Raw genomic sequence first — 13,667 nt, forward strand, 5'->3', positions numbered from 1 at the left:
ATGATTTCCTTTTTTTTGCAAGAGTAGACCATGCTTAAGCCAGATTCATCCAAAGCTGTGATTTCTTAAAGACCCTGTGTCCATCTCACAAGTCATTTTTCTTTTCAACTCACTGTTTCTGTACATCAAAGATCCACAGACTTTTATGTCGGCAACCCAATAAAATTATAGGCAGTTCAGAAGATAGAAATCCCAAATCGACTTTTGTGGTCCATTATGTTTTTAGTATACTTCTAGTATAAAGCTTGTACGCTGAAAAAAAAATCCAATGTTTTTTGTTGTGCTTGAAAAAATACCTGTTTACTTTGACCATCTGTTGAATGAACGTCAACAGATTTTGAATTGATTTCCAATGAAGAGTTGATTGGTGATCCACAAATAGTAAAGGTTTGAGAGTTTGTCTATTTGCATTTGCGGTTTTGCAACAGCACCTGTGTTCTCCTCCTGGCTAAACACCAGTTTAAACACATGAGGACCAGTCAAAAATAAGACAAGCACAACAAAATTATACTTACCAGAATAGGGTTACCGCCCAAACTACCATGTCACATGTACAATTTGTGACTGGTGTCCTGCTCATTTGTGCTTAGCAGAAATTTGCCGAGCAATATTTTCTGCTTAAAGATCTGGACAGTATTGGTATTTGTCAAAGACCAGTCTTCTCCCTTGGGGTATCTCAACATATGCATAAAATAACAAACCTGTGAAAATTTGAGCTCAATCGGTCATCGAAGTTGTGAGATAATTATGAAGAAAAAACACCCTTGTCACACGAAGTTGTGTGCTTTCAGATGCTTGATTTCGAGACCTCAAGTTCTAAATCAAAGTCGTGGAAAAAACTTCTTTCTCGAAAACTACGTTACTTCAGAGAGAGCCGTTTCTCATACTGTTTTATACTATCAACAGCTCCCCATTACTCGTTACCAATGTTTTATTTTTAAAAAGTATTTTGAGAATTACCAATAGTGTCCACTGCCTTTAAGCAGCTCTATGAAACTGTGCCCTAGTTGGTTAGTTTATTATGATCTCTATAGAGCCTACCAAATCACTCCAGACACTCAAATTTCAAGCACATCTGGGCCCAATTTCATAGAGCTGCTAAGCACAAAAATTTGCTAAGCATGAAATTTCTTCCTAGATAAAAACAAATAAAAAACAGATATTTTAAAAGTAGAATACAATGATCCACACAAATGTGCCTCTAAATTGCATGGTTTTCCTTTTACTTTGCGAACTAACACGGTCGGCCATTTATGGGAGTCAAAACATTGACTCCCATAAATGGCCAAACGTGTTAGTCTACGAGGTAAAAAGAAAACCACGTAATTTCGAGTGATACTTGTGTGGATCATTATATTCTACTTTTAAAATACCTCTCTAATCATATGCATTTTATAACAAACGGTTACAAACGCTTTTCAAAGACCAACTCGACCGATCCAAGGCAAGGTGTTCCTTTAAAGAATGTGCTAAACTGTTTTATGGATGATAATGCATTTTTACAAGCACTTAGCTGGAATTAACCAAATTTTCTACCTTCTTAATTAAATTAAACACTTTCATATATAGTTGTGATATTTTTTTATTTGATGTTATTTTTCTTTGCATTGCATGATGCTAATTTGGATTTTTGTTATCAGTAAGTGTTGTTTTAATTTTCACATTCCTTCTTTAATAATTAAGTCACACATGTTTTGAATTATTTACACAGTTTGAAGCTTTTAAAATTGATGTGTCATTTGTCAGCATTATCTTGCCCCTCTGGTTTAGACTGCCATGGCTCAAAATGGAATGGTTAACTCTTTCATGTACTAGCGACTGGTTTGAATCCCTTCAGAAAAACAGTTGTAAAATGAGAAGAAGAAAAAAGATCGCACAGTCACACAGTTTTCAGAATGGGAAAGAGGAATCTTAAGGGTGCTTTCATTAAAATAAAATAAAAACGTTTGATGTTTCTGTATCATCAATTAATCACTAAAGTAAATGGTATCAATATAAACCACAAGGGAAACTGACTGGGAAATAATAAACGGTATCTGTACATGAACGAGTTAACCAGCTGTTACAGACAGCTGCCACAAACAATTGGAGTAAAAATAATTACTCCCGTTCATCTAGATTTAATTTCCACTGTGGTTGTTTGAAAAAGTTGGTTAATGTGAACATGCCTCATTCACAGTCATTGAAACAGGTGTAGGCTACATCTTGAGAAAGTAGAATTAGCTTTTGCTAACTGCTAACCAACCAAATAAACAATAGATCATGGCCGGCCGTTTCGACTCGAGGAGAGTCCTTCTTGAGGGCTTAAGGGTTGTGTTGTCATTTAGCCAGGAGAAAGAAACTAGGGTCCAAAACTTCAGGCATTTCACTTGTTTTGCCTACTACCAGTTCAAATTTTGTTTTTAGGTCGTTAGTTAATGGTTGAGTGGGGGCCCAGTGCTCTTCATGTTCATCCAATATACTATTTTCTTTTTTTCTTGTGCTTTCTTTTGAAAAGCATTTGGAAAAAATAAATAAACAAAATCCATTCATTCCTAGTTTCGCATGAAAACACCCACTTTCCCATTGGCAACTACATAAGGTCATCGGTACAAGCCCTATGGGTTTCTAGATGGCTCTCCGCTCACTATGTATTATTTGCTTCAAAGCCAGGCTTTTATGACTTGTTGTTTACTTGAATTTCAATTAGCTTGTTGTTTACTTGAATTTCAATTAGTAAACAAACACACAAACAAACAAACAATACGCAAATTTCATGTAAGACTTTGCATTTTTTTTTTTTTTTTTTTTCACAGTCAACAACAATCTGCATGTTCCTGGTTCGACGCTAGATCCACATGAGGCTTTTGTGCAAGTCCTGCAGTACTTCTGCTCCAAGCTCAATGACTCACAAAGGTACAGGGTGAAGAGTGTGACCAAATAATATGTTGTTGAATGTTTTTTATAACGATATTTTAACCCTTGTGATTTGCCTGTGGATGTCTTTCACGGGACTCGGGGGGAAAGTATTGAGTATACAGTGCTTTATACATATCGGTAAGGGTCAAAACAAAACTATAGATGGATTACACATGACGTCATTGATCACCATGTTTGATTTAAAACAATGTAAAAGTGCACGTGTGTACACACTTGCACAATGAGTACAGGTTATGTCATTTTTTTTTTTAAACCACACTTGCAGACAGTATTGGAGCTACTGATCGAAACGTTGATTTGAAGCCAACCGTTCTTTCCAGAACCACGTGAACTCGTTTAGAGATCATTACGTGGTGTTACCGCAAACCGTTAATATATATAATAGTACATTTGATATAATGAATAGGGTAGATGGCCTTAGCTTTCGATCCAATCCGGACCTTCTTCAGAGGCATAAAACAAGTACAAACAAATACATATCCATTTATAGAAAAAGAGAGGGGGAAAGGGATTAAGGAAAGGATCCAGAAAGAAGCGGGAAAATAACAGCCAATCAAAGTTCCTATTTCAGAAACAATATTGGTGGCTATGAACCAATAGGAGTGGAGTGGCGAGGACAAAGGATGTTTAGAATGAAAGGAAGGGTTACTGGACCATAAAAGTGGTAAAAGTATTGTTCGACAACAATGCAGGGAGACATGAAAGGGTAGGATTAGAGAGCAAGTTGCATCATGATGCAACTAACAATGGTCAATTAATAAGAATAGCAAGATCAAAGGTATGATGATTTTAAAAAAAGTTATGAGGGACCTGTGGAAAAAAAGGGGGGGGGGTTACTTACATCAGATAGTTACAGTGATGAATTTATAAAAACAACTTTAAACTAGGTTAATTTATACTTTATGTACAGAATATATACAACATATAAGTTCTTAGGCAGAAGTGAAGTGGAGGGTAATGAGAAGTTATTTAACACCAGTGTTTATGTTAAGTCCAAAGGGTTTGACTGTCTTGAGTTGGTGAATCCAGTGTGATTCTCTATAATGATATGTAATAATAGTAATAATAGGTACAGCTGTCACTTTCAGCAAAACTTTCATTTTTAAGGTAACTATAAATAGTAACTTATGGGTATAACCATGGCTAAAATAAGTGTTGGTTCTGAGAAAAATTGTTGTGAGACCAAATTAGAACCAACACTTCTCCCAAAAGAGATTTTATGCATGGTTTTAATAATAATAATAACAAATTCTTAATAACCGTCTTAATGCGCTTGACATGAGTGCCCTGCCGTCGATTTCACCAAACTCTTCCTAACTTAGGATTAATCTTTACACTTGGGACGGGTTGAGTTCCGTATCCAAATACGTAGGAAACATTGAACCCATCCTAAGTTAGGACGGGTTACTCGTCCTAACTCGAGTTAGGATTAATCCTAGAGTTTCGTGAAATCGGCTGCAGGTCATTTGGCCAACAACATTCCTTTAATCTTTCTCAGCTCCCTGGGGAGTATAAAACCTGGGCAACCATAGCGCCTTAATGCCCCAAAGGCTTCTACCCTAGCAGATGCCCATTTATACACCTGGGTGGAGAGAAGCAATTATAGCAAATATCTTGCTCAAGGACACAACTGTCATGACCGGTATTCGAGCCCACACTCTGATAACTTAACCACCAGAACTTGAATTCAATGCTCTAAACCACTTGGCCATGACACCCTACCCGCAAGTTTACTATTTATAGTTACCTTATCATCAACACCCATGAAAAGCTTCAACTATACCACACTTTTTGTTTGTTTACTAGAGCTTCACAAGGTCACCATGGCAACCATGGTCAGCCTCTTCTTACTCTTCAGCTGGAGGCGGTCTTAGCGATGTTGAGTAACGCTGGCCCTGAGCTGAGGGAGAGTCCCATACTTGTCAAGGCCATCTGGTAAGAAGATAACCTAAAGTTTCTCCCAGTAATTGTTTTCAAAATCGGGCAATCGTGGTGGTCTAGTTGGTAAGACACTGCTCTAGAATTGCAAAGGTCATGGGTTTGAATCCCACCCAAGTAATACGCCTGTGATTTTGTTCACAGAGCTCGCGAAAGCAGTGCTAACACACGTCGGTGATGGGTAAAACCTAAATTAATATTCTTTATCCCCGATGCAAGTTTCCATCTATTAAAACAAAATTCGTATCTTCACTTTTTATTTTAAGAAAGACTCTGCTAGGGTTGTACCATCAGGGCCCAACTTCAAAGAGCTGCTTAAGCACAAAAAGTAGCTTAGCACAAAATAAATATGCTTACCAGAATATATTTACCGGCCGAAATACTATGTTAAATGTACCATTTGTGACTGGTATCCTGCTCATTTGTGCTAAGCAGAAAATTGTTAAGCAATATTTCCTGCTTAAGCAGCGCTAAGAAATCGGGCCCTGGAAATTGATTTTCAAATATGTTTTTGCCCTTTGGAAAAAATCAAATAAACTGTTATTAAATAGCCTGAAAAGCATATACCATAGTAGGGCAGCCCTTGTTCTCAAAAATTTTTTTCTTCTACTTTCTTATATGGACAAACTATCATGCATTTATTGAGAAAGACTTTGCATTTATACCACAGGTGATTTTGGCTAGTGAGAAAGTTTCAACAGCTTTTTATTATTATTGTGCTTTTTTCCCCCCTCCCTGCTTTTTTCTGAACTTTTATACATTTTAAAAACTTGTCTTCACAGGCAACAGCTTTGTCCGAGCCTCATTGCCATTCTCGGCATCCCACGAGACGAGAAGTCCATCGTCTCTTCCCACCACCCAGCCACGCCCGCCGCCTCACCAAATCACGAGACCAGCCACGCCCGTCACTCGGGCCTCCAAGATCAAGGGCGTGGCTCTGGGGGTTCTGCGACCGCACCAGCCACGGGTAACTCGTCTGCGAGGATCGTGTACAGCATCGCCACGGAGTTGGTGCGTCTTGTAGGAGGTCTGGAGTCTATGAGGCCTGTTCTTGGATCTCTGTTCCATAGGATGCTACTCTATCCTCCTCCAGTGCACAGAAATGAGGCTCTGAAAGTCTTAAAAGAGGTTAGTGAACATTTGTGGGATTGACAAAGGCCTTCTTATATAGACTAATCCAAGCGTCAATGGGAGATTTTGTGACGCTAGGGGGCAGCAGACTTACCAGGTAAATTTCCATTGGGTGTGTTTTTTTTAGCTTCCCTGGGTCGACCCCGGTGTGTGGCGGTTTTGTTTTCCAGGTCAAAAGTGGGTAATTATCTGCGCACGTTCGTCCTGGAAAAAGAAAACGCCACACACCGGGGTCGACCCAGGGAAGCTTAACGAACGCACCCATTGTTTACGTAGTTCTGAGCGTGCGCACATGACCGAGAACAATGGATTTTACCTGGTAAGTCTGCTGCCACCAAGCGCCCCAAAAGTCTCCCATTGTGCTTCACCTCGCCATGGCTGCGCTGTCATTTCTTGGTTGCTGGCAGTGCAATGTTTGTACACAAAGACATGGAAAAATCATTGTCTTTTCACTGTTATTACTTAGTAAGTAAATTCTACTTAATTTTGTCAAGCTTTTCTGTCGGGGAAAGTGTGGAAACCATTGAGGAAAGCATAAAAAGTTGACTTGACGAAGATTTCCATGTCTTAGTGTACAAAACATTGCGATGCCGCAACACAGGGTTAGAGGACTTTCTCTGATCTCAGTAAGAGCGCCGTTTGAGCTCATGACCTCAGTTACAAAGGGTCAATTCATTTGTTGTTCGTTTCTATTAATTTTCTGGAAACGTTATTATTGCTGGGTTTCTGATTTCTGTTTTCCTCCATGTGTTTTGAGCAGATGCTTTCAACGCCTGAGCGTATATTGGATCTGGCTGGTCCTCCTCTAACTGATCAAGACCCTGAGAAGACTACCATAGGGAAGGCAGGGAACAAGACAAGAAGCACTGATATGGACCTGTTAAAATTGTAAGAAAGTCAACAAGATTTTTTAAAATGTGGAATAATAAAATCATAAAAAATGAGTTGTATTTGCGTTTTACCCTATCATCCTTTTGTAAAATATCATTCTTTATTCTTGAAAACATCGACCAAAATCAACAAATGAATGTTTAATTAAGAAAACGCATGTTTCTTTTTGCCAAACAATTTACCGAAGACCACTTTCATCACTGCAATAACCTATCTTTCTGAAAGTTTGTATATACTCGGCGCCTTGAGTACCTTGTTTGGTAGATACGTGTGCTGTATAAGACTTCGATATTATTTTGATCAGTCCCCCATTTTAACCAAATTCTGCAAAAGCATTAAACGAATCTCATACAAATTGCACTGACGGCCTTATAGTTCTGGGCAGACAAGTTTATACCGTAATTCCACAATGTCATTTTTTTAAATCACAGATTGATGGATGGTATAGCCGGTGCCACGCAATCCCGTGATAGTGCCGTGTGCCTGTCCAGCGTCGCCTGTGTGGGGGCGCTCTTGTCCTCGCTGGATGAGATAAGTCAGGGCAAGGGTCTGAATGAGAAGCAGGTGGAACTGATTCTGAGCCGGGCGCAAGAACAACAGAAAGAAAATGGTAAGGACGAGTTTGGACGATTCATTCTTACATCCTGACACCGTCCCAACCATTATTTCAAACGTAGTTAGGAAGATAAATATCTTTTTAACTTTTATGTGTCAAGAAACATTCATATAATTTGCTTTTATTCCTACACTGATGCTTATTAGGCACTGTATACTCAGTAGATTCCTGAGTTCTATGAAAACAAATTCATAAGAAAATTAAAGTTGTTTTGTTACTTAAAAGTAACAAAACAATTGTGTATGGGTAAAAACCGAAATTAATATTCTTTATCCCCGATGCAAATTTAACATCTATTATATCGTTGCGGTACTCGCTGCCAAAAACATATGATTCAAACTGCCTCTAGCTACCAGGCATACTCGGTAGTCTAGTTGGTAAGACACTGCTCTAGAATCGCAAGGGTCGTGGGTTCGAATCCCACCCGAGTAATATGCCTGTAATATTTTTTCACAGGACTCGGGAAAGTACTGAGTATACAGTGCTAACACACATCGGTGTATGGGTAAAAACCAAAATTAATATTCTTTATCCCCGGAGCAAATTTAACATCTATTAAAACAATTTTTAAAAGATTGATAGAAAAATATATAAGTACCTTATTTTGAAAATTATTTGATTGTTTTCCATGTGCAGATAATCTGGATGTTTTACAGGCCCAGAAGTATGATAGAGATGATGATTTGCCAAAGCCCGAACTCGTCATTTTGGGAGTCAAGGATAAATCAACATCAGATGGAGAAGAAGCCTCTGTTTGCCCTGACATTGAAGGAGAAGCCAAGGAAGTTCAAATAGAAAGGAGCGACGAGGAAACAGGAGAGGTTGACAAAGATGAGAAGACAGAGGAAGCAACTGCGGAAGACGGAGAAGATGCAGAGTTTGAAGTAGAAAATGGAGAAGTGACAGCTGAGGAATTAAGAGGAGGTGAGCCTGAAGAAGAGGAGATTGATATTGCAGATCTGGGCTGCCGTGTTACAGAGAAAAGTGAGGAGAAGGAGGTGGAGGGTCAGATGAGCAAAGATGGGTCGCTAGGAGATGATAAAAAAGAGGAGGCAAGTGAGGATGTAGATGAGGCAGAACTCTCAAAAGATGTGGAGCAAGAATCAACCGAGGGGGCGACACCTGAGGATGCTGCGGAATCCACTCCACCTGAAACCAAGAAATTCGCAAAGATCGTCCAAGATGTGGACTCTAAGATGGCTGACCTAGCAACGGGCGACACCCATGTGATGCCGTATCACCTGGACCAGGAGGATGATGCCGACGATCAGTCCTCCGCATCAGCTCCCTCCTCCACCTCGTCATCCTCGACGCCGCTTATGTCACCGGAGAAGATTTCGGCGGAGCGACTTCTCGCCGAGCAGCAGGAGCAGAAACGGGAGGAGATTGAGCGTCTTTCCCGACAGAATCTCGAGAAGGAAAAGCAGGGAGCGAGGGATTTCACTGAGGCATTGGTGGCGCTGTTGCCTGCGATTATACCAATGACGGACACTGTTGATGTCGATGAGGCACTCCAGAAATTCGCATCACACTTTGTTGCAGGTGAGGCTCTTTTTCTTCAGACCATGCAACCCTTTCAAATTCTTTATACCCTAAACCAGACCTCCCACTGTATCAACCTTTCAGAACAATAATTTTGGGTTGAACAAGGAAATATTTACTAGAGCAGGATTTGCCATCTCCGGATTAAATTGACGTCTCTCTACCAACTGAGCTATCTATAGATTGAGGGTCTCCCTATTTTGTCCATGTCTTTGTTTGGGGTGCTGGTCAGAATTCATACACTCTGTGAAGCAGCAGTAGAAATACGGACAAAACAGGGAGACTGCCAACAGTAGGGCTAGATAACTAGTTGGTAGAGCGTTGGCGCTGTAATCCAGAGATTGTCCCGTCAGTTTCCCTTGTGGTTAATTACTTGAACTTCAACCAATATCAAACCATTATTACTTATTTTACATCTTGTGTGAGATATTTCATGAAGCTGATTTTTGTACCTGTCCCACAAAGAATGAAATCAACATTTTTTTTTTTTTTTTTTTTTTTTTTATTATTTTATTTTTAAACACTTGACACCTCTATGACATTTCTTTCGCAAAATAACGTGGTTTTAATTTTCAATTACTCAGGACACTCTTTCCGAAAACATGGCATGGACGATGGTCCACTGGGTCTGAACATGGCACCGGTCATCAATGCAGATGGTATTTATGTAGCCGTCTACTTTGGTCTTCTGCTCAATCTCAAGTTGATTCGCAGCGGACACTATGAGAGCCCTGGTCAGCTTCCACTGACCAAAGTAAGTATAGAGGAATTAGATTTAATCTTAACTCTTTCAGCCCAAATAAACCATTTTCAATATGACGTTATCATTCAAATACCTGCCCACAACATTTCGTCTGTGTGCGTGTACGCGTGCCATAAAAGTCAATCCGGGAACGCTGCGTGCTGCTTGATTAAATGATGTACGCATTTAGATGCGCATACGGCCTGCCCTACAATTTGGCCACTTTCATGGCAACAGACACGTTATTCGATACGGTCTATAGCGAATTTAGTTGACTGTGCCCTATAGTCTGCTTGAGCCTCAATGGTGACTTTTGTCGCCCATTATAACGGACACAAAAAAGCACACAAGCCACACAGAGCAGTGTTAAAAAGCTTGTAGGTTTGTCCATGTTTACCCTCCAAACCCAAGCTTACCAGCATTGGAAAGAGAAAGACTGGATCTTTCTAATGACGATAACAAAAAATAGGGTTGTTATTATTCAATCACTTCAAATTGGAGTGGACAGATCCCAAATGCCAAAAACCTATGGAGTGCCATAAGGTTTTTGCAAACAAATGTTTGGGTTTACAGAACACGAAATAGTTCTAAAACCTATATTTTAGCAGCCAGTATCAATGCAAATTGAACATAAATATTAACAAAATTGTATTAACACTTTGACTATTAATCCCAAGAATTCTTGTGATAGACTTACCAACCTACCCCCATAGGATATGTCATTAGTTTTAAAGAATCTTTGGTTTTCTTTGTAGAATCAGTTCATTGAGAGTGTTCATAACAGCGGAGTGCTGGTTTACCTGTCATCAGCCTGGCTAGGGGAGCTGTATCAGATTCTAATCTCAAGGGATCTACTAGGGGAGGCTGGGTACAAGACCAGGTCCTTCCACTGTAATAAGGCCCTCATATCTCTGCTTACTGGTAAGTGGCTATGAAACGGGCTTGGTTTAAAGGGAGGGTACACGTTTGGTAGTTGTCAAAGACCGGTCTTCACACTTGGTGTATCCCATCATAATAATAAAATAACAAGCCTGTGAAAATTTGGGCTCAATTGGTCATCGAAGTTGCGAGAAAATGATGAAAGAAACAACACCCTTGTTGGACGAATTCGATGCTTTCAGATAAGAATAAAAGACTTCTAGTTATAAGTCTTATTATTTTAGTGAGAAATTACCTCTTTCTAAAAAAAACTATGTTACTTCAGAGGGAGTCGTTTCCCACAATGTTTTATATTATCAACAGCTCTCCAATGCTTGTTACCAAGTCAGTTTTTAAGTTAATATTTGTTTTGAGTAATTACCAAACGTGTACCTTCCCTTAAATATGAAGGAGTTCTTGTGTTGTTGTTGCTTTTTTATTTCCATTAATTTATTCTGGTTGTGAAGCGAAGAACTCTCAGAAAAGTTAACTTAATCACTAGTCAAGTTCCCAATGAAAAGCAGACAAACAAGGAAGTTTTAGATTACATGTGGTCACAGTAAAATTCACGTCACGAATTGACGTTTTCCAATATTTCCTGTTTTCCAGGTTTTAAACGGCATTTTTAAGAACTCGTTGCCACTCTTTTGTTCCTTTAACATACACTGATATATCAATTCAATTCAATTCAATTCAAAGTCTTTAATCATCCTTTGCAGGCAATTACAATAGCAGACCAGCTCCATATAAAAATATTAAAGGAACACGTTGCCTTGGATCGGACGAGTTGGTCTGTGAAAAGCGTTTGTAACCGTTTCTTTATAAAATGCATATATGGTTGGAAAGATGTTTTAAAAGTAGAATATAATGATCCACACAAACATGCCTCGAAATTGTGCGGCTTTCCTTCGAGGCGTGTTAGTCGATGAGGTAAAAGGAAAACCGTGCAATTTTGAGGCATGTTTGTGTGGATCATTATATTATACTTTTACAACATCTTTCTACCAATATGCATTTTATAACAAACGGCAACTCGACCGATCCAAGGCAACGTGTTCCTTTAAGAGAAATATACAATACACAATAATTCAAAAATATAAAGATTACTTGACAAAATGACAATGCAGATTATGTGCAAATGGTTGAAACCACAGCAATTATATACAAGTGAATACTATTTTTAAAAAAACACCACACTTTATAGGTTGAACGTTCACTATTAAGAACCACAAAACAAATAAGACATTAACAGGTAGACAGTGGCGAACCAGACCTCCAATCAGTTGACATCCCGCACATGAAAACAGTTGAAAACAAGTGCAAAGCGTCAACCACTCAGAAGTCTGGTTGCCACTGGAACGAAAGAGAAGTTCCTTCTATTTGTTGTAATATGTTGATGTGGTTGTTTTAATGTTGACAGATATTGATGGGTTGCACAGTCAAGAGCTGGGTGGTCAGATGCTTCATGATGCAGCGTTGCATAACCAGAAACTACTCAACATTATCACAAAGAGTACAACAAAAGCCAGTGAAGCAGGTCCTTCTGTCTTTGTCATTGTATAGGTTAAATATGTTGACTTTGGCCTCTTTTGTTGTCACTTAGTTCATGTAGTGCACAAATCTCATTATTAGGCAATTATTATGCTGTACTAACCCACAAAGCCATTTGGAAATTCAATTTCAAAAGTAAATTCAGTGGCAGTTATCTTCACCTGCATTTTGACTCCCAAAAAGGCAGATCATCGGCATCGATTTGCTATCAGTTGCTCACTGTAACAAAACTTATCTTGTGTTACGGGTTTTCGAGGACTAATTTTGTTGTATCTGTTTTGTTAGTTTTGTTTTTGGTTTTACTTCGCCTTGAACACACACCAGGGTTGGTATGTGCGCATTACAAGTCTTTATTATTATTATTATTATTATTATTATTATTATTATTATTATTATTGTAACATTTAAGCTTAGGCTCTAAATTTGTGGCTACAGCCACGGCTACGAATGTTGCTAAGGGTGTTTCTTAGGATGTCTTATGCTTCAATACATGGTGACGTGACGATCTAGGTGTAGTCACCAATTCGGACACGCCCTTATAACCAACGTAATTCTTATCGCTAAATACAGGGATGGCATTCACCCAGGATATTCTGCTGACCCTCTGGAAGCAGCTCTTGGCAGTCCTCGCCGTCCCACTCTCCATGCGTAACCTGTCCGGTATTGGCAGCATTGCGCTCATGTTGGGCACCGAGGGCGCTAAAGAACAGAATATACGAGATAGAGACGCAATCTGCCTCAGTCTTGAGGCGTTGCGGAAAGCAGCTGCACTCAGTTGCACTCTCGGTAAGAAATGGAGATTCTTTTCTTTTTCTAGTAAAGTTTGCAGTAGTGTTATGTATGGTTTGGCGCCATTGCTGCCCCACACAAGGGATCATTAAACTCGGCAGGAACACAAATTTAACACTAGTTCTCTTTAGCTTCTGCAACTTGGGTGTTTTATTACACTTGGACGCACAATTTGTATTTACAGAAGGAACATAGTTTTAATAATCAGTAACTGTTTGTTGGCATGAAAGCTTTTAAGGCGGCACGACTAACCTGTAATGCAATCAATACATACAGTTCTTTTTACAACTAAACTGCTCACAAAAAGTAAGGAAACTTTTTTAAATCCAGTATATTTGTTATTATTTAATACTCTCTTTGTATATGGTATATATCAATGCAAAGCTGAACTGTTCCTCTTTAAAATGATTCCACATTTGCAACGTTTACATGTTGCTGGGCTTGACCATGTTAATGAGAATGAGACAAAGTCACAAATCAAATGTGCCAAAATTAGCAATTTTGTGTTTCTGTGTGAACAATCAAATTGACACTGTATTTCAAACAAGCAAAACAACTTTTGCTGATCTTAATCCACTTTATTGAGACAAGAAGTTTGGTATAGAGCAAGACAACTTACTGATCTGAATA

General features: G+C 39.1%; 1 protein-coding gene and 1 non-coding gene across 6 annotated transcripts in view; both read left to right on the forward strand.

The window, feature by feature from the left end:
- The window catches only part of LOC117296556 (brefeldin A-inhibited guanine nucleotide-exchange protein 3-like), a 38,074-nt gene that overhangs the window by 12,604 nt on the left and 11,803 nt on the right, over positions 1-13,667 (forward strand). For all 5 annotated transcript variants that reach the window (XM_033779537.1, XM_033779541.1, XM_033779542.1 and 2 more), the window contains 10 exons: positions 2,796-2,895; positions 4,726-4,854; positions 5,640-5,985; positions 6,749-6,876; positions 7,311-7,489; positions 8,132-9,037; positions 9,622-9,791; positions 10,535-10,700; positions 12,118-12,234; positions 12,819-13,034. In XM_033779537.1, coding sequence (XP_033635428.1) covers positions 2,796-2,895; positions 4,726-4,854; positions 5,640-5,985; positions 6,749-6,876; positions 7,311-7,489; positions 8,132-9,037; positions 9,622-9,791; positions 10,535-10,700; positions 12,118-12,234; positions 12,819-13,034 — 2,457 coding nt within the window. The remainder of the gene's footprint in view (positions 1-2,795; positions 2,896-4,725; positions 4,855-5,639; positions 5,986-6,748; positions 6,877-7,310; positions 7,490-8,131; positions 9,038-9,621; positions 9,792-10,534; positions 10,701-12,117; positions 12,235-12,818; positions 13,035-13,667) is intronic.
- On the forward strand, positions 7,855-7,927 carry Trnas-aga. The gene has a single exon. It is a non-coding gene; the product is annotated as a tRNA-Ser (tRNA).

Source organism: Asterias rubens, chromosome 11, assembly GCF_902459465.1.
Source record: "Asterias rubens chromosome 11, eAstRub1.3, whole genome shotgun sequence".
In the NCBI taxonomy this organism is placed as follows: domain Eukaryota; kingdom Metazoa; phylum Echinodermata; class Asteroidea; order Forcipulatida; family Asteriidae; genus Asterias; species Asterias rubens.